The 20,691-nt window shown below is 36.9% G+C and overlaps 1 protein-coding gene across 1 annotated transcript; it reads left to right on the plus strand.

The window, feature by feature from the left end:
• Positions 1–468: 468 nt before the first annotated feature.
• LOC109340967 (E3 ubiquitin-protein ligase UPL2-like) lies at positions 469–12,997 on the plus strand (the record flags this gene model as incomplete). Its single annotated transcript, XM_019578741.1, has 13 exons — positions 469–591; positions 704–7,214; positions 7,350–8,710; positions 8,795–8,999; positions 9,158–9,390; positions 9,491–9,786; positions 9,908–11,006; positions 11,085–11,231; positions 11,335–11,415; positions 11,498–11,723; positions 11,859–11,998; positions 12,504–12,610; positions 12,735–12,997. Coding segments are annotated over 13 exons (10,632 nt in total), but the record flags the coding sequence as incomplete, so codon positions are not given.
• Between the last annotated feature and the right edge of the window lie 7,694 nt (positions 12,998–20,691).

The raw sequence follows: 20,691 nt of genomic DNA on the forward strand, positions 1-20,691 counted from the left end.
CACTTTTGTAGACTTTAATGTGATTTTGTCTGGAATGTACCCTCCCACTCAGAGAGTGAGAAATTTTAGCAGCCTTTGGCTTTTATTCAGCTTTAAGTTCTAGTATTTTTTTTGTGTGCATGCAATATTTACGGTTCTTAGGCAGTTCATTTAAAATTTGAGTGTTCCATGTACATCAACCCATGCACTCTTTTTTGGTAAAACAATTCTTAGCTGACTAGTTTTCTATTTTCTAAAAGTTCTTTATAGCTTTTTCCATAAGGTTTGATCATTACTGTCATTCCTCTGTCCAACTCTAAATCGGTTATCATGGACACTTCGAAAATTCAAATAAATATGTTTTGAAATTTGCTTCAATTGCATTGCATAACATTGGGATTATTAGATCCATTTGTATGTATTTTAATTTGTGATTACTTCTACACACATTGTCATTCGTTTCCTTACTCCTTACCCTTGTAACTTTTTCTAAATTCGGTGATTCATTGGTTTCAGCCTCCTAAGATCAAAGGCTTCATTGAGAAGGTTATCCAGTGCCCATTACAAGATATAGCAGTACCACTGTCTGGCTTTCGATGGGAGTACAGTAAGGTATTAACATACTGTTAGGAATAGGAATAACCCCCCCTCCCTAACAGCTTTGTAGTTTCACTGCTTTAAATAATTCATTTTCCACATGCTTTATTCATTGGTTTCTAATCAGGGGAATTTTCATCACTGGAGACTTTTGTTACTTCATTTTGATGCATACTTCAAGGCATATTTGGCTTGCAGAAATGATCTGACATTGTCAGAGAACCTGCATGATGACTCCCCATTACCAAAACATGAAATTCTGCAAATATTGCGGGTGATCCAAATAATTTTGGAGAATTGTCCCAACAAGAGTTCATTTGATGGATTGGAGGTTAGTTGGACAGAAATTATGCCCTATCCAAGTCTTGTATTGATGAAATATATTTTCCTCAACCCCCCCAATTGGTTCATTCCTTTTTGTTTGAAGCTTTCATTCTTCTCTAATCCTTTCCTCCTTTTTCTTCAGCATTTCAAGCTTTTACTAGCATCAACAGATCCCGAGATTCTTCTTGCTGCACTTGAAACACTTTCTGCACTTGTAAAAATAAGTCCCCCTAAGCTTCATGGAAGTGCTAAGATGGTTGGCTGTGGTTCGGTGAACAGCTATCTCTTGCCCCTTGCACAGGGATGGGGAAGCAAAGAGGAGGGGCTGGGATTGTACTCTTGTGTTATGGCAAATGAGAAAGCCCAAGATGAAGCACTGCACTTGTTTCCTTCTGATGTAGATAATGGCGATGACCAACAATCCAATTACCGCATAGGTTCTACCCTTTATTTTGAAATGCATGGACTCAGTTCCCAAAGCAAGGAACACAGTTTAAATACAGTTTCTCCTAGCTTGAGAGTTATACATATGCCAGATTTGCATCGGTGCAAAGAAGATAATTTGTCATTGATGAAGCAATGCATTGAGCAACATGCTATTCCTCCAGAGCTCAGATTTTCATTGCTCACGAGAATTAGATATGCTCATGCCTTTCGGTCTCCTAGAATATGCAGGCTATACAGCAGGATTTGCCTACTTTCTTTCATTGTGTTGGTCCAGTCCAGTGATGCTCATGATGAACTTGTATCCTTTTTTGCTAACGAACCAGAATACACAAATGAATTAATTAGAGTTGTACGATCTGAAGAAACAATATCTGGATCTATCAGAACACTTGCAATGCTTGCATTAGAAGCTCAGTTGGCAGCATATACTTCATCGCCTGAGCAAGGTCAGATACCCAGTGGATCTAGTATAAGCTTCTCTGGTGGGAACCACATGATACTCTTGAATGTGCTGCAGAGGGCTATTTTGTCATTGAAGAGTTCTAATGATCCATCACCCCTTGCCTTCGTTGAGGCACTTCTTCAGTTCTTTCTGCTTCACGTGGTTTCAACCTCAACTTCTGGGAGTAATATTAGAGGTTCTGGCATGGTACCTACATTTTTGCCGCTGTTGGAGGATTATGATCCAGGACATATCCATCTAGTCTGTTTTGCAGTGAAAATCCTTCAGAAGCTTATGGTTTATAGTAGCTCAGCTGTATCTTTGTTTAAAGAGTTGGGAGGCATTGAGCTTTTGGCTCAGAGATTACAGAAAGAGGTACACAGGGTGATTGGTTTAGTTGAAGAAACTGATAACAAGATGCTCACTGGTGAAAGCTTAAGACATTGTACCAATCAATTGTACTCCCAGAAGAGGCTCATAATGGTTTCCCTCAAGGCACTTTGTTGTGCAACATATGCACCTGTAAATACTACCAGATCTCAACACTCTCAGGGCAGTTCATTACCAGCAACTCTAGTCTTGATATTTGGGAATGTAGATAAGTTTGGAGGTGATGTTTATTACTTAGCTGTTATTGTTATGGGTGAAATAATCCACATAGATCCTACTTGTTTTTCTGCTCTCCATAAGATGGGTCTTCCTGATGCATTTTTATCTTCAATTGAATCTGGAATACTTCCATCATCAAAAGCTTTGATATGCATTCCAAATGGTCTAGGGGCCATTTGTCTTAATGCCAAAGGTTTAGAAGCTATTAGAGCATCTTCATCACTGCAGTTCCTTGTTGACATTTTCACTAGCAAAAAGTATGTTTTAGCCATGAATGAGGCTATTTTTCCAATTTCAAATTCTGTGGAGGAACTGCTTCGTCATGTAACTTCATTGAGAAGCGCTGGTGTTGATATTATCATTGAAATCATTGAGAGGATTGCTTCCTTTGGGGGTAGTGCCGGCACAGGTTCTCGAGGAAAAGCTAATGAGGATACTGCAATGGAAACAGATGCTGAAGTCAAATCAAAAGAAGGCTATTTTGGGCCGGTAGGTACACTGGTCAATTCATCTTCTGAAGCGAAAAAGGATGAGCAGTTTATTCAGCTGTGTGTCTTCCATTTGTTGGTATTGGTTCATAGGACTATGGAAAATTCTGAAACGTGCCGGCTATTTGTGGAAAAGTCAGGAATTGAAGCTTTATTGAAGCTGTTATTGCAGCCTACTATTGCTCAATCCTCAGATGGCATGACTATTGCTTTCCAGAGAACTGTGGTTAGGGTGTTTAAGAAGTTTGCTCAACATCACTCAACTCCTTTGGCACGTGCCTTTTGTTCCTCTCTTAAAGAGCACTTGAAGAAAACATTAGCTGGGTTTGGTGCTGCTTTAGAACCTTTGTTACTGGATCCAAGGATGACATCAGATAGTGGCATATTTTCTTCACTTTTCCATGTTGAGTTCCTTCACTTTCTTGCTGCATCAAAAGACAGCGGTTGGGTGATTGCATTACTCACGGAACTCGGGAATGGCAGTAAAGATGTTCTTGAAGACATTGGACATGTCCACCGTGAAGTTTTATGGCAAATTGCTCTGCTAGAAAATACAAAGACTGAGGTTGAGGATGATGGTGCTTGTTCTTCTGATTCACAGCAGGCAGATGTGGATGCAAGTGAAACTGAAGAGCAAAGGCTCAATTCTTTCAGGCAGTTTTTTGATCCGTTACTGAGAAGGAGGGCATCAGGATGGAGTATTGAATCTCAGTTTGTTGACCTTAGAAACCTCTATCGAGACTTAGGCCGTTCCACTGGTTCTCAACACAGATCAAGTTCGGTTGGGCATTCAAACATGCAATCGAGTTCTAATAATCAGTTGCATCATTCTGGGTCTGATGATAATACCAGGACTACAAATAAGAAGGAACCTGACAAGCAGAGGACATATTATAACTCTTGTTGTGACATGGTCAGATCACTTTCATCTCACATTACACATTTGTTCCAAGAGTTAGGAAAAGCAATGCTGCTACCTTCATGTCTAGGTGATGATATTGTGAGCGCAAGTCCTGCTTCAAAATCTGTGGCTTCCACTTTTGCATCCATTGTTCTAGATCACGTGAATTTCGGGGCCCATGTAATTATCTCTGGAACCGAAGCATCCATATCAACAAAGTGTCGTTACTTTGGGGAAGTGATTGATTTTATGGATAGTATTCTAATGGAGAGGCCAGATTCATGCAATCCTATTCTGTTGAATTATCTGTATGGACGTGGAGTTATTCAATCTGTATTGACCACCTTTGAAGCTACTGTTGAGCTGCTGTTTGCAGTTAATCATGCCCCTGCCTCGCCTCTGGATACTGATGATAGAAATGCAAAGCAAGATGACAAGGAAGATATCAATAATTCATGGATTTATTGTTCTTTAGCTAGTTATGGGAAATTGATGGACCATCTAGTGACCTCCTCTTTTATACTATCATCGTTTGCAAAGCACTTGCTTACAGAGCCCCTTACAAATGGTGATACACCTTTGCCACAGGATGCTGAGACTTTTGTGAAAATCCTCCAATCAACAGTGTTGAAGACTGTGCTTCCTGTTTGGACTCGTCCCCAGTTTGTTGACTGTAGTTATGAATTTATTTCTACAGTTATCTCTATCATTAGGCATGTCTATTCAAGGCTTGAAGTAAAAAGTGTAAATGACAGCAGTGATTCTCGTATTACTGGGCCACCTCCTAATGAAACAACCATTTCAACTATTGTAGAGATGGGATTTTCCATGTCTAGAGCAGAGGAAGCTTTGAGGCAAGTTGGGTCAAATAATGTGGAGTTGGCCATGGAGTGGTTGTTCTCTCATCCAGACGAGACACCAGAAGATAACGAACTTGCCTGCACGCCTGTGATGTCCCTTGGGAATTCTGAATCAGACAAAAAGGATGCTGTTGCAAATGGCAGTGCTCAGCAGATTGAGGAAGAGATGGTCCAACTTCCTCCTGTTGATGAGTTGCTATCTACTTGCACAAAACTTCTGCTGAAAGAAGCTCTTGCCTTTCCTGTCCGCGACTTGCTTGTCATGATATGCTCTCAAGATGGTGGTCAATATAGATCTAATGTTGTCACTTTTATTGTTGACCGGATCAAAGAATGTGGTTTGGTTTCTAGCAATGTAAACAACAGCTTTCTGGCTGCTCTTTTTCATGTTCTTGCTTTAATTCTTAATGAAGATACTGTAGCACAGGAAGCTGCTTCGAAGAGTGGTTTCATCAAATTAGCCTCAGATCTACTCTACCAGTGGGATTGTACTAGTCTTGGTAGCAGAGAGAAACAGCAGGTGCCAAAATGGGTCACAACTGCTTTTCTTGCATTAGACAGACTGTTGCGAGTGGGTCAAGAATTGAATTCTGAAATTGTAGAGCCATTGAAGAAGGAGGCTGTGAATAGCCAGAAGACATCAATTACCATTGATGAAGATGGGCAAAACAATTTGCAGTCCGCATTAGGACTCTCTATAAAGTATGCAGATATATATGAACAGAAGAGACTTGTTGAGGTTGCTTGTAGTTGTATGAAGAAGCAACTTCCGTCAGACACAATGCATGTTGTTCTGCTTCTATGTTCCAATCTCACAAGGAATCATTCTGTTGCTCTTACTTTTCTGGATGGTGGTGGTTTGAGTCTACTTCTTTCATTGCCAACCAGTAGCCTCTTCCTTGGGTTTTACGGTATTGCTGCTAGTATTGTCCGTCATGTTCTTGAGGATCCACAGACGCTCCAGCAAACAATGGAATCTGAGATAAAACATAGTCTTGTAGCTGCCTCTAACCGGCATCCAAATGGAAGGGTCAATCCTCGCAATTTCCTTGTCATTTTATCTTCAGTGATCTCTCGGGACCCTGCAGTTTTTATGCAAGCGGCTCAAGCTGTGTGCCAAGTTGAACTGGTAGGTGAAAGGTCCTATGTTGTCTTGCTTAAAGATCGTGATAAAGACAAAACTAAGGAGGAGGAAAAAGATAAGGACAAATCATTGGAGAAGGACAAAGCACAGAGTGATGGGATGGTTGGGTTGGGAAATACAAACACTGCAGCTTCTGGTAACGGCCATGGAAAAATGCACGAGTCAAATGCAAAGAGTGTCAAGGGTCATAGAAAACCTACTCAAAGTTTTATTAATGTGGTTGAACTTCTTCTTGAGCCTATCTGTTCTTTTGTTCCTCCCTTAAAGGATGAGACTTTCCCAAACAATCCTGGCATCCCAGCATCAAGTAACACGGACATTGATGTCTCTACAGTTAAGGGAAAAGGAAAAGCAGTTGCCACCATGTCTGAGGGGAATGAAACCAGTAGTAAGGAAGCTTCTGCATCAGTTGTGAAGATTGTCTTTATTTTGAAGCTTCTGGCAGAGGTAATATTGTTGTATCCAGCATCTATCCATGTTCTACTTCGACGAGATGCAGAAAATAGCAGCATTAGGGGAACTTTCCAAAAGATTCCTGCTGGTTTAAACATCGGTGGAATATTTTACCATGTTCTTCATAATTTTATTTCATGTTCTCGAAATTTTAAGGACAAGAAAGGTGATGGTGATTGGAGGCAGAAATTAGCGACCAGGGCTAATCAGTTTATGGTAGTTGCTTGTGTCCGTTCTTCAGAGGCAAGGAAGAGGGTTTTTAATGAAATTAGTTATATCATCAATGAATTTGTTGACTCGTGCGATGGTGTAAAGCCACCAGGCAATGGAATTCAGGTTATTGTTGATCTACTTAATAATGTTTTGGCTGCTCGTACACCCGCTGGTTCATCCATCTCAGCAGAGGCCTCTGCCACTTTTGTAGATGCTGGTCTCGTCAAATCATTCACTCGTACTCTCCAAGTTTTGGACCTGGACCATCCTGATTCATATAAAGTTGCTACTGGTATCGTTAAAGCTCTTGAGTTGGTATCCAAGGAGCATGTCTATTCAGTTGAGTCTAATGCAGGAAAGGGTATCAGTTCAACAAAACCTTCTGATCAAGTTGGAAAAATAGATAACATCGGTGAGATGTCTCAGTCCATGGAAGATGGAGTTCATCACTTGCCACATCCTGAAACAGACCAAGATGATCATGAGATTGATGATGAAGTGATGGAGGAGGAGGAGGAGGAGGAAGATGACGAGGAAGACGGGGATGGTGTTATAATGCGACTTGAGGAGGGCGTCAATGGAATTAATTTTTTTGACCATGTTGAGGTTTTTGGCAGAGATAATAGTTTTGCCAATGAAACTTTTCATGTAATGCCAGTTGAAGTTTTTGGATCCAGACGTCCCGGGCGGACAACTTCTCTCCATCCACTCTTAGTTGAACCTTCCTCCTCATTACCCCCATCTACAGCGCAATCAGGCTAGCTCCTTTATGAAATTATTTCTCACTTCTATTGATAATTTATTTACTGCAACAACGGCTCCTTGATCTATTCTTATTTCTGGTATGATGTATCTGAATGACACAATTTTGTATTTTGTTAAATAATTTCAGATAATGTATTGGAGAACAACTCATTGGACTTATCACTGAGTAGTGGACGCCATGAACGTCGTATGGACTTATGGACTGATATTATCCAGCAGAATGGTGGGTCAAACACTAGTGTTGTGCCACGTGGTTTTGAGGAGTTGTTTGTCTCTCAATTAAGGCAACCAACCCCTGAAAAGTCATCCAACCAGAACATAGCAGAAGTAGGTCCTCATAGTAAAGTAGAAGTCAGCCACACACAAGATTCAGGTGGTGCAAGAGCAGAAGTCCCTTCTGAAAGTAATGCAAATCTGGAAGTCAGTACTTCAACTCCTTCAATAGTTGAGAACAATAACAATGCGAATATCAGACCTGCAGAAACCAGACATCTTCAAACAGATATGTCCAGCACTCACACCCAGGCAGTTCCGATGCAGTTTGAGCATCAAACTTTTGGTGGAAGCCTTCGGAGCCTAGGCGTAGAGATTGGAAGTGCTGATGGCCATGATGATGGTGGAAAAAGACAAGTTTCTGCAGATAGGACAGCAGGTGATGCACAGACTGCACACACAAGAAGATCGAATTTGCCTTTAAGTCATTCCTCTGCTGTAATTGGAAGAGATGCATCCCTTCATAGTGTTACTAAAGTTTCTGAAAATTCAAGTCGTGATGCAGATCAAGATGGTCCAGCAGCAGGGCAGCAGGGGAACAGTGATAACAGGTCAGGAGCGATTGACCCGGCTTTTCTGGATGCCCTTCCTGAGGAGCTGCGTGCTGAAGTCCTCTCAGCTCAGCAGGCTCAAGTGGCTCAGCCATCAAATGCTGAGTCTCAAAACACTGTGGATATTGATCCAGAGTTCCTTGCAGCTCTTCCCTCAGATATCCGAGCAGAAGTTCTAGCTCAACAGCAAGCACAAAGGTTGCATCAATCTCAGGAGTTGGAAGGTCAACCTGTAGAAATGGATACTGTCTCAATAATTGCAACATTTCCTTCAGATTTACGAGAAGAGGCAAGTATGTCAGTCTATCCTAGTTATATAGAAATGAGATTGTGTCTGAAGTCATTTTTTTTATTACTTCAGGTTTTGCTAACTTCACCTGATAATATCCTTGCCAATCTTCCACCTGCTCTTGTTGCTGAGGCAAATATGTTGCGGGAGAGGTTTTCATACCGTCACAGTCGTGACGACTTATTGGGCATGTATCCAAGAAGCCATAGAGGTGAAGCTTCTAGACGTGAAGGTGTTCGTTCTGACTTGGATGGAGTGGGGGGGGATGTATATTCACACCGGTCCAGTGGAGCTAAGGTTGTTGAAGCTGATGGAGCACCTCTCGTTGGCACAAAAGCTTTACATGCTATGATTCGGTTGTTTCGGATAGTGCAGGTATTAATTTATGAATTGTTGTACAAAGAAGTCCCCTTCTAGGTGAGCCATTTATTATATATAACCTGTCTTGCATTTTTGCAGCCACTTTATAAAGGTCAATTGCAGAGGCTGCTTTTAAATCTATGTGCTCATAGTGAAACAAGAACCTCTCTAGTGAAAATTCTGATGGACTTACTGATGCTTGATGTAAGAAAGCCTGCCCATTATTATAGTACAGTTGATTCACCATACAGATTATATGGTTGTCAGAGCAATGTGATGTACCCACGTCCTCAATCTTTTGATGGTAAGAACAACTGATTAATCTGATACACTTTTCTTGTGAATAGGAGTCCTAGTTTTTTATGCAATCTAAAATGATTTTGATTGTGCTCATAGTTCTGTTTCCTGGTTTCATGGTGAAGGAGCTGATTAATACCTTTCATATTGTTTGATTTTATGTAGGTGTTCCCCCATTGCTGTCTCGGCGAATACTTGAAACTCTCACTTACCTTGCTCAGAATCATTCATATGTGGCAAAACATTTGCTTCTGTCTAGGCTGCCTTATCCTGCTTTAAGAGAATCAGATAATGCTGATGCATGTGGCAAAATTAATGAAGACTACATATCCATTGCAATACTCTTAAGCCTCTTGAACCGACCACTTTACTTGAGGAGCATAGCCCATCTTGAGCAGGTGATAATTTGATTTGCCCTTTAAGTCCATGTGTCTGCAGACATGATTTGCCTCCTATTTGTGCTCAGGATTTGGTTTGTATCTGCTTTTGTGTTTTCAGCTGCTAAATTTGCTGGATGTTACCATTGATAGTGCTGGAAGCAAGTCTAGTTCACCCGACAAATCCCTGATTTCTGCTTCTAATCCGTCATCGGGTCCACAAATTTCTTCACTGGATGCAAATGTGAATACAGATTCGGGTGTTATGCCTTCTAGGGTTGATACCTTTAAAAAAATTGATGGCTCTTCCAATCCCACTTCCTCTGATCATAATATGGAATCTGAATCTTCCAGAGTATTGAGTAATCTGCCTCAAGCAGAACTCCGTCTCCTGAGTTCATTGCTTGCACATGAAGGGTATGCCACAACTAATTTTAACTCAATTACATCTTTTCTTGTTATTTTCTTTTAATTTCTTTTGTTTATATAATCTTGCATATTATGGACTTGATCTAATATTCTCATGCATTCCTCCTAGCTTGTCAGACACTGCATATGCTCTTGTTGCAAAAGTAATGAAGAAATTGGTAGCCATTGCTCCAACTCATTGCCAGCTTTTTGTCACCGAGCTTGCAGAAGCTGTTCGAAACTTGACTTCATCAGCAATGAATGAGTTACGCATCTTCTGTGAAGCAAGGAAATCTCTTAGCACCACATCTTCTGATGGAGCTTCAGTTTTGAGAGTCTTGCAAGCCTTGAGTTCTGTTGTCAAGTCATTGACTGAGAAAGAGAGTGATATAGTTACTCCTGCTGCTATTTCTCAGGTTTGGGAAATCAATTCAGCACTAGAGCCATTGTGGCATGAGCTAAGCTGTTGCATACACAAGATAGAGTCCTATTCCGAGTCTGCATCTGATTTTTTCACCCTTTCTAGCACATCTGTGTCTAAACCCTCTGGTGTCATCCCATCACTTCCAGCTGGCTCTCAAAATATTTTACCATACATTGAGTCTTACTTTGTGGTTTGTGAGAAGTTACATTCTGCACAACCAGGTGCTAGTCATGAGTCAAGTATTCCTGTTGTTTCTGATGTTGAGAATGCAAGCACGTCTGCAATTCCTCAGAAATCATCTGGACCTGCTGTGAAAGTAGATGAGAAAAATGCAGCGTTTGTCAGGTTCTCTGAGAGGCATAGGAAGCTACTTAATGCTTTTCTTAGGCAAAATCCTGGTTTGCTGGAGAAATCTTTCTCACTCATGCTTAAGGTTCCAAGATTTATTGATTTTGATAACAAACGTGCTCACTTCCGGTCAAAAATTAAGCATCAGCATGACCATCACCACAACCACTTGAGGATATCAGTAAGAAGGGCATATGTCCTAGAAGATTCTTATAACCAGCTTCGCATTAGATCAACTCAAGATTTGAAGGGAAGGTTGAGTCTTCACTTTCATGGGGAGGAAGGTATGGACGCAGGAGGACTTACTAGGGAATGGTATCAGTTGCTATCCAGAGTTATTTTTGACAAAGGAGCACTCCTTTTTACTACAGTGGGAAGTGAATCAACATTTCAGCCAAACCCAAACTCTGTTTACCAAACAGAACACCTGTCTTATTTCAAATTTGTTGGTAGAGTGGTGAGTCCCTTAGCAACTGTACTAAATGTTTTCAGTTGGCCATATATGACCTTTTCTTACCCCTTTTACCTCATCCAGGTCGGGAGAGCATTATTTGATGGTCAGCTCTTGGACGTCCATTTTACTAGGTCATTCTACAAGCACATACTTGGGGTCAAGGTTACATATCATGATATCGAAGCCATCGATCCGGACTATTTCAAAAATTTGAAATGGATGCTTGAGGCAAGTACATTTGTTTTGTTTAGTTCCTCCACCCCTTTCAGTATTCTTACCAAATTGTTTCCTTGTGAATTTGTGTCAATTCTCATTCCTGTTATGATGGCAGAATGATATCAGCGATGTTCTGGGTCTCACTTTTAGCATCGACGCAGATGAGGAAAAATTGATCTTATATGAACGAACAGAAGTATTGACTGTGCTCTTAAACTTTTTCAGATGTTATATTGTGTCATGCATTGTTATGGTCTAATCTTGGTGAACATTTGTAGGTGACTGATTATGAGTTGATTCCCGGTGGACGTAATATCAAAGTTACTGAGGAGAACAAGCATCAATATGTTGATTTGGTTGTGGAGCATCGGTTGACAACTGCTATTCGACCTCAAATAAATGCTTTCTTGGAAGGGTTCAATGAATTAATTCCCATGGAGTTGATATCCATATTCAATGACAAGGAGTTGGAATTATTGATAAGTGGACTTCCTGATATTGATTGTGAGTCTTCATTCTTTTGCATCACTTTTCTTGATGCGATTAATGTTTATTTACTCTCCCTGCCTGCTTTCTTCACTAACCGTTAAACTTGCATGTTATGGAGAATTTAACTAACATTTCTCCATTTTATTTCAGTGGATGACTTGAGAGCAAATACACAATATTCTGGTTATAGTGCTGCATCACCAGTTATCCAATGGTTTTGGGAGGTTGTTCAAGGTCTCAGCAAAGAAGATAAGGCTCGATTATTGCAGTTTGTGACCGGCACATCTAAGGTATATTGCTATTGGAGCTTTGGACTTTTTAATCTTTTTTATTAGCAGCACAAAGTTCACAGTTGTTATCCTAGGTGTTTGAGAACTTATAAGAGGAATTCTATAAAATGCTTGCTACTTTCATTTATATCCAGTATTCCAGTTCATGAGTTCAATTCACTTCCAATCCATTTTTATTCAAGAGTTAGTCTCACTTGATAGAGAATTGCAGTTGAGTATGTTGTTGGATTTGAAACATCAATGATATTTTTCTGATAACTGGTAAAGTTGAGTAATTTGAGGTGTCTCTATTTTATTGAATAGGTTGATGATGGAGATATCACCAAGTTTTGTTCCTGAAAATATATATTAATCTAAGATTTGCCTGTATTCCTTTAAAAGATAATATTCTCTAACCTAATATACGATAAGAAGATTGCTTTTGACACCTTATTTTGTCGACTTGGAGCTGTTAAAAAGTCTATAGTGTAATGTAAGGCTCTGACTTCAATTACTAATGTTTCAGGTGCCTTTGGAAGGTTTTAGTGCTCTTCAAGGAATTTTAGGCTCCCAAAAATTTCAGATTCACAAAGCATACGGAAGTCCTGATCACTTGCCTTCTGCTCATACTTGGTACACCTTCTCCCCCTTTTCTATGGACTATATTTATTTACTGTCTGTTTTGGTTATCTTAAGTTATAGGCCATGTTTTCATCATATGGTTTAAGCAAAGTAACACCAATAATTCTTGATGTAGTTTCAATCAATTAGATTTGCCGGAGTATCCATCGAAGCAGCATTTGGAAGAGAGGCTACTGCTAGCGATTCACGAAGCAAGTGAGGGATTTGGACTTCGTTAAGTTTCACAGGGGGGGGGAGCAATATACTGTGTATTACACTTTAGGTTAGGAGCTTTTGTAAATCAGAATTGAGTGGTACAGGGAGTTTTGACAAAGTTTTTGATGTTTATATCATGTTAATATGTTGTACAGTTGTATACTTGCAATAGGAAAATGCATTTTTGCACTTCACAAACTTTTTGACGTTTATATCATGTTAATATGTTGTACAGTTGTATACTTTCAATGGGAAAATGCCTTTTGGCAGTTTATCAGTTACCTGTTTTACCCCTTGATGGCGTCCTTGTTCATTTAGTTACCTGTTGTGTCCCTTCATGGTGCCCTTGTTCATTTAGTTACTGTGATTAGTATTGCTGCGAAATCAGCTGGTAGCTCCCTTGCAAAGTTACCCTGACCTCTAAAGAAATCATGTGTCTATTCATTTTGGTTGGGACTTCGGAGACTAGGATTTAGTCTCACCAATATGAACTACAGATACACCTGGACAAGTTTCTTTATGATTTATGTACGTTGTCAGCAAGTAGGTCAGAAGATGGTTCTTCTTGCATTTGCTTGCTTTAAGGAGAAGGGAGCCTTCTCTTTGCAGTGTGTGATGCCTTAAGTGGACAACCCTCTCTGAGAAACTCAGCAAAATAGCCCCGTAACTTCGGGACAATTTTACATTCTTCCCTTTCATTCAGATGGCTTTCTTAGTTCATGTACATATGTAAAAAGCTTATGTTGCATAGTGAGACATAGTGTATTTGCCTTCCTTCTAATAGAGAAATCAGTATTTTGCTACACTCAATAAAGACTATTTATGTAGACATGTTTGGGTTGATTATTTGGTTTTGAATTGCGCAAATGCAGATATGCTTGAGTTGTATCTGACTTTTAATGTTGAAATTCTTTCAGTAATGATATGTCAGCAACTTTTGCACTGGTTCTTGCTTTGGCGCAGAAGTTGAATGAGGGTGTGACAAGCACTATACAAGTTGAACATTGCTCCATCATTTTTCATTCATCAAAATTTTGACAGTAGGATGTGACATATTTAATTTCAGTCTTATACACGGCATTATCTATTATTCGTATTTAACTTTTCTTATCTTTTAAATATAAATAATGCAAATGAATGTCAGATTATTTACTCTTTGTCTATATAAATTTTTTTAGTGATAGTGTATAGATATTACATGTACTACAATTCTAACTTGACTTTCCTTGGTCTTGTATTTCTTCCCTTACTTCAAGTTCCTTAGCCTTGTATTTCTTCCCTTGAAGATGTGCCGCAAAGCAGTTTTTACTAGTAAGACTAATCTGACATAAATCACAACTTCATTCCTTCTGAACTTGTTTTTGAACTATTGGTCTTATATCATTGCTTGCACTTGAGTCAAAAAAAGCAACATCATATCTAAGAAAAATAGCTATTTATAATACAGAAATTTATGGGCTATTGTTCCTGAACTAGGTCTAAGAAAGAGCTGTTTTGGATTCATGTTATTATAAATACTGATTGCTAAACAAAATACAACTTTGGAGGGAGTTTTGGACTTTGAAGTTCCAAATACATTGTGAGTTAGACACTCAGAAAGTGATTTGCAGGGAAATGGACCAGAAAAATCGAAAATGGAATTTTCATATCTGAATTGGAGGAGAGAAGAGTCTAATCAAGTAATGCTTAGTGGACTCTTAATCCACTAGTTTCTCTATCACTTCATTGGATTCCAAGTGAATAACTCAAGTTACTATATGTTAGAAATAGTATTTAGTATCAATAGAACAAAACTAGTATGTTCTATCTCAGGATTGTCATTTGAAGTTTAAACCATTTCCCATGTGTTATATCCAATATGGTTAGCTATTTTTAGTAGTTTCAACTGTTAGATATTTCCTGATGATTAGCAAAAATATCAATTATAGGATCTTGAATCTCATGATTCTTACACATTATATAAAACAAGGATACAAAGTCATACATGAATCAATGTTGACAGTTTTGGTATGATGGTCTTCCTCAACCAAATCCTTAATTCCTTCTGGGACCTTCATTTTCTCTCTAATGGGGAGAGGTGAAAACTATTTGTAATTTGGTGTATTGGGGACCATAACCGTTCCTTATATGTTAACTTATAAGGTTCTCATTATCCTCTATCCTCTGTAGGCCAACCGTTTGGGTATCCACTCATTAAGCTCATATCCGTTATGAGTTTTAGAAGTCTTATAGGTTGTCATTAATTAGATCACTTGTTTTGTAACCCAAAATAAATAGTTGTATAATTGTATTAAATATACTATGTTCACCTTAATTAGAAATTATGAATTTCTAACAATCTCTCACTTGGGCTTCATATTTTCCTGAAACAATTATATCACATATTCTTTAGGCGCGCATTTGTATGCTATTTATATTTAGACTTCTCCTTAATACAATTTGGTTCATTTCATATATCAAATATGGAACCACTGCGACCTTCATCACATTCAAACGTGACTCGACTACAATGATCATCATATTGATATACTTAACGACATAGATCAAATATGGATGAGTGACATAGAAAGCAGAGAGAACTCCTATTATTGTTCGAGTTAAGAACCATGGCCTCAAATATGGATGGATCATCATATTCATGCAATGTGATCTCAAACATATCTATTTCTAACTAGTCATTCTTTATTCTTTAGTGAGATCAATCTGAAGTCTTTAATTGCAACATAATAGTTACAATACACACGTTCAAAATAGAACAATAAACCATCAATTTTATTATGCATAAAATTATATATGACGTCCAAAATATATCATAAAACATATAGACTCCCACTGAACTAAGGTATCCTAATGAGCAATACTCATATAAGCAATATGTTCATGAAAGACTTTAGGTACCAAATCCTTAGTCAGTGGATCAGCTAACATAAAATTTGTCCTTATATGTTCTATAGAAATTTGTCTATTTTGAACATTTTCTTTAACAACAAGAAACTTGATGACAATAAAATTTGACTTTGTAGAACTCCTATTATTGTTCGAGTTAAGAATCATGGACTTAGTGTCACAATAAATTTTCGGTGGTCTTTTAGTACCATTAATCACACATAAGTCAGTGACAAAATTTCCGCAACCATATGTCATGGTCTGATGTTTCAAAACAAACCAAGAACTCTGCAACCATGGTTGAAAAAGCTATGAGCGTCTGTTTAGCAGACTTCTAAGAGATAGCACATTCAGCCAAGAAAAAATATATATCCAGAAGTATAGTGTTTGTTGTCTAGACACCCAAAATATCAGAGTCAAAGTACCAAATGATCTCTAAATTCTCAAACATGTGATAAGTGAACATGTACTCATTTGTTCTCTTTAAGTAATGCATAACTAGTTTGAATGTCTTTCAGTGATGCATTACAGGATTGCTCAAATATCTTTTCAAAAGCTCTCATGACAAATGCTATGTCGGGACGTGTACAAACTTGAGCATACATTAGACTTCCTAGTGCAGATGAATAAGGAATCTTTACATATCGTATCTTTCAATGTCATTTTTGGGACACTGTTCGAGACTAAACTTGTCTCCCTTAGCTATAGGAGTATCATCTGGTTTACTGTCTTTCATGTTAAATATATCTAGGACTTTATCTAAATAGTTTTCTTGTGACAACCTTAGGATACCTTGAAAGTGATCTCTTAGTATATGAATACCTAATACAAAAGAAGTTTCCACAAGATCTTTCATTTCAAAATTCTTCGTTAGAAATATCTTGGTCTCATGCAATATTCTCATATCAGTGCTCACAAGCAGTATGACATATAATATCAGGAATATAAATTTACTCTCACTAAATCTGTGGTACACACGATCATCAACTTTATTTGCCTCAAAACCATACGAGGTAATAATTTGATGAAACTCGTGATTCCATTGATGAGAAGCTTGTTTAAGGTCATAAATAGATTTCTTTAATTTGCATACCATTGACTTTGAGTCAATTAACACAGTTTTCTAGTTGCACCATATAGATCGTTTCTTTAATGTCACCATTTAAAAACACAGTCTTATCATCCATCTGATGTAGCTCTAAATCAAAATGAGTTATTAGTGCTAATATTATTCTAAAAGAATCTTTCGAAGATACTGGAGGGAAAGTTTCTTTATAATCAATATCTTCTTTTTTAGTGAAGCCTTTAGCTACTAGACGAGCTTTATATCTATCAATATTACCCTTCGAATCCATCTTGGTTTTAAATATCCATTAGCAACCAATATGTTTCGCACCTTTAGGTAATTCGACAAGATCCCAAAACGTCATTATCATGCATAGACTTCATCTCATCCTTCACGGCGTCGATCCACTTTTGAGAGTTAGAAATTTTTATGGCTTGACAGAAGTTCAATGGATAATCTTCTATTAACATGATGTCATCCTCATATTCTTGAAGAAAGACTATAATCATTGGGAATTGCGCTTCTCCTCCCTCTAGTGGATTTCCTTAATGACACTTCTACTTCTTGAGGTTGTTGAATTTGTTCTATAAGTACTTGAGGGAGAACCTCATTGTTGTCTTGCTCTAGAATATTGCGAGGAACAATATTCTGAATAGTATCTCCTATTACCGAAGTTGTCCATTGAATGGCAATAGGCACAAGAACTTATTCACCATTAGTGATAGGTTCTTCCTCACAGACAACATTTTTTATGTTCTCTTCCTCCCAAAATCAACTTCCTCAAGAAATGTTGCATTTCCCATCTCAAAAAAAGTCTTGAAGTGGGATCATAAAATTTATAACTCCAAGAGCATTCAACATAGCCAACAAAATAGCAGCTATCAGTTCTTGAGTCTAGTTTCCTTTCATGCGACCTATAAGGTTGCGCCTTAACTAGAAAACCCCAAATGTGCAACTATTTTAAGTTTAGTCTTTTATTATTCCAAAGCTTATATGAGGTTTTGTTAACTGTTTTACTTGGCATGTTATTAAGGATGTAAATTGTGGTCTTTAAAGCTTTCATCCAAAGAGACTTTGACAAGGAAGAATGACTAGTCAAACTTCTCACCATATCCTTAAGAGTTCGGTTTAATAACTCAACAACACCCTTCATGCTAGGTTTGCCTGACATAGTGTATTTAAGAACAATTCCACATTCTCTGAGAAAAACACAAATAGCCCTTTCACCGCATCCTTATTGTTCTTTCTTTTCTTATTCTGAGAGGTCATAGCTAAGTGAGCACTTTCAATCTTATATTTATGCAATCTCTCTTCCTCTTGCACATAATCCTTCTGAGTGTTATAACTCACTTTGAATTGCCCAATATGTGTAGAAAGCGAGATCAAAACCAAGTACACGAACAAGTTTTCACCAAGCTCTAACTTAAGTGACTTGAGTTTTAATGCGAGATTAGACATCTTCATAATGTACTTCATTATGTTCCATTTGCCTTTATACTTCATGGAGATGGATTTAGCCAAAAAGCTACTCGTCTCCGCCTTTTTATTTTTGGCAAAGTATGGTTCTATTTCTTTAAGAAACTTCTCTGCACTCTTACCCTTAGAAATAGAGCACCGAAACGCTTCTAGAATAGAGTGTTTCGTGATCATTAGACGCATTCGATTAGAGTGTTTCAATTTCTCAATTTTAACCTCATCGAGGATTTCTAGAGTAGAAATGGATTTCTCCATCTGAAGTGCCAGATCTAAATCCATACAGCCGAGAAAATTTCTACGACTTCCTTCCAGACCTTAAAGTTTGTCTCATTCAGCAATGGGATGTTCTTAATTTGAGCAGAAATATTTGCAACACTAGTAAAAGAACAACACAAATTGCAATCATTCTTGCAATTAAACTCACATTTAACTTTAATACTTAAATTCAAATGATAATGGGGCACATCACAAGTTACCTAGCACACTTTAATATTCAGTGTTTGGACAAAAATATTAACTTGAAAGTGATACATTCAATGTAATAATCAAAGATTGATAATCAGTCTTGTCAAACAATAAACTTTTCTTTGGATCGACTTACTATTCACATAGAAAACTATATGATTATCACATATTTATTGCTACAAGTATGTTTGTAATTTGGGCCAAATAGTAATTTTCCTTTGGGCCGATCACTATCCGCATAAAATCCAAACATACAATTGGCTTGATATTTCATATTAATCATTAATGATACTCTTGTTTGTGGTCGAACATTGATCATAATACATGTCAAATAATAAACTCATCTTTGGACTGATTTGTCATTTACATATGCAACTTTATAATAATCACATGTTTACCATCACAAATAGGGAACAATAGCCTTTGGACAAAGAAATTAATTTGTAAGTGGTACTCTCAATGTAATGATCAAATATTAACAATTAGTTCTATCAAACAATAGCCTTTCTTTGGACCGACTATTATTCACATGAAAAAAACTTTATATTTATTACATATTTATCATCACAAGTATGTTATTATTTGGTCAAATTATGTCTTCCTTTGGTCCAAACACAATTCATATAAATAATTTCATACTCATCTGTGTAATTTTAATCAATTTCCACAATAGATGTTACTTTGGCAGCATATTGCATCAATTAATTCAAAAATAACTACAAGACCAAAAGTAAACAATATGTGTTCATTATAAAAAAATATAATCTTGAAATTAAGATCTTCAGATTTGATATATTTTATTATTAACAAATCTAATCCCACAATATAATTCCAAATAAAAAAAGAATATATTACATATATATCAGCACATAAAAATGGATACAATCTTAATCAAATACATAATAGATCAAAAGTTAACTGCATAAAATATATATGCAAATCATTATCAAAAAATTCCAAATCGAATATGATTATGCCCAACTTTAAAACATAAAGAGTATATCTTTTATATATATTTGGTCAATTATTTCATACATATATATATATTGCCCAACTTTAAAACATCAAGAGCATATCTTTTATATATATTTGGTCAATTATTATATATATATATATATATATATATGCACTTCCAAAATATAATATATACACAATATATATTTAATTACAAGCATTAAGCTTAAACGTAATATATATATAACTTAACTTCAATCCTTTTTTATGTGTCTTAAAACAAGGTGAATGACATATTTATTGTTGATGATGGTAGGTACATGTTTTATGCAATAACCATATTAAAAAAGAATTGAAAACAATAAGTATAGTATTTAAAAATCCCAAATATAGAGGAACATATTTGATCAAACCATAATTATTTATATAACATATATGCAGATATTCAGATTTCATAATACGCCAATGCATAAGAAATACATATTGCTCACATATTATAATATATATATATATACCTTATACATGTACTTTAACAAATTGCAAAAACTGTGAATTAACAAAAGTCAATGTCCAACAGTAAGTATAACACCTATATTTTTCCTAAAGTGTATTAAATTTTTGTTTAGTGTATTAAATTGATTTTTAGTATATAATTGAGAATATGTGTATTTAAAACATTGTACTAAAGTGTAATGTTTTCTCTTTTAAATCTATTCATATATTTTTAGAACATGAGATTTTGAATATGAGTATGATATGATGTATTTAGGATTAGTAGCATAGTTAGATTGATTCTTTTAAATTATAAGATTTGTTATAGGTTTATCAATCCATAATTTTACATATTCATGCGGATTAAATTACAATGTTACATCAGTTATGTGCAAAAATGGGTTATCAAGATAACTCATTGTTTGGGTGTAGCTACTGACCAAGTTTTTATACGAGGTTTTTGGTGTTTGAGTACTTCTATTAATTAGTACTGGTATGCTATGATGATGTTAATGTCATCAGGAATTGGTTCTAGTGT

Source organism: Lupinus angustifolius, unplaced genomic scaffold, assembly GCF_001865875.1.
Source record: "Lupinus angustifolius cultivar Tanjil unplaced genomic scaffold, LupAngTanjil_v1.0 Scaffold_308_3, whole genome shotgun sequence".
NCBI classification, from domain to species: Eukaryota; Viridiplantae; Streptophyta; class Magnoliopsida; order Fabales; family Fabaceae; genus Lupinus; species Lupinus angustifolius.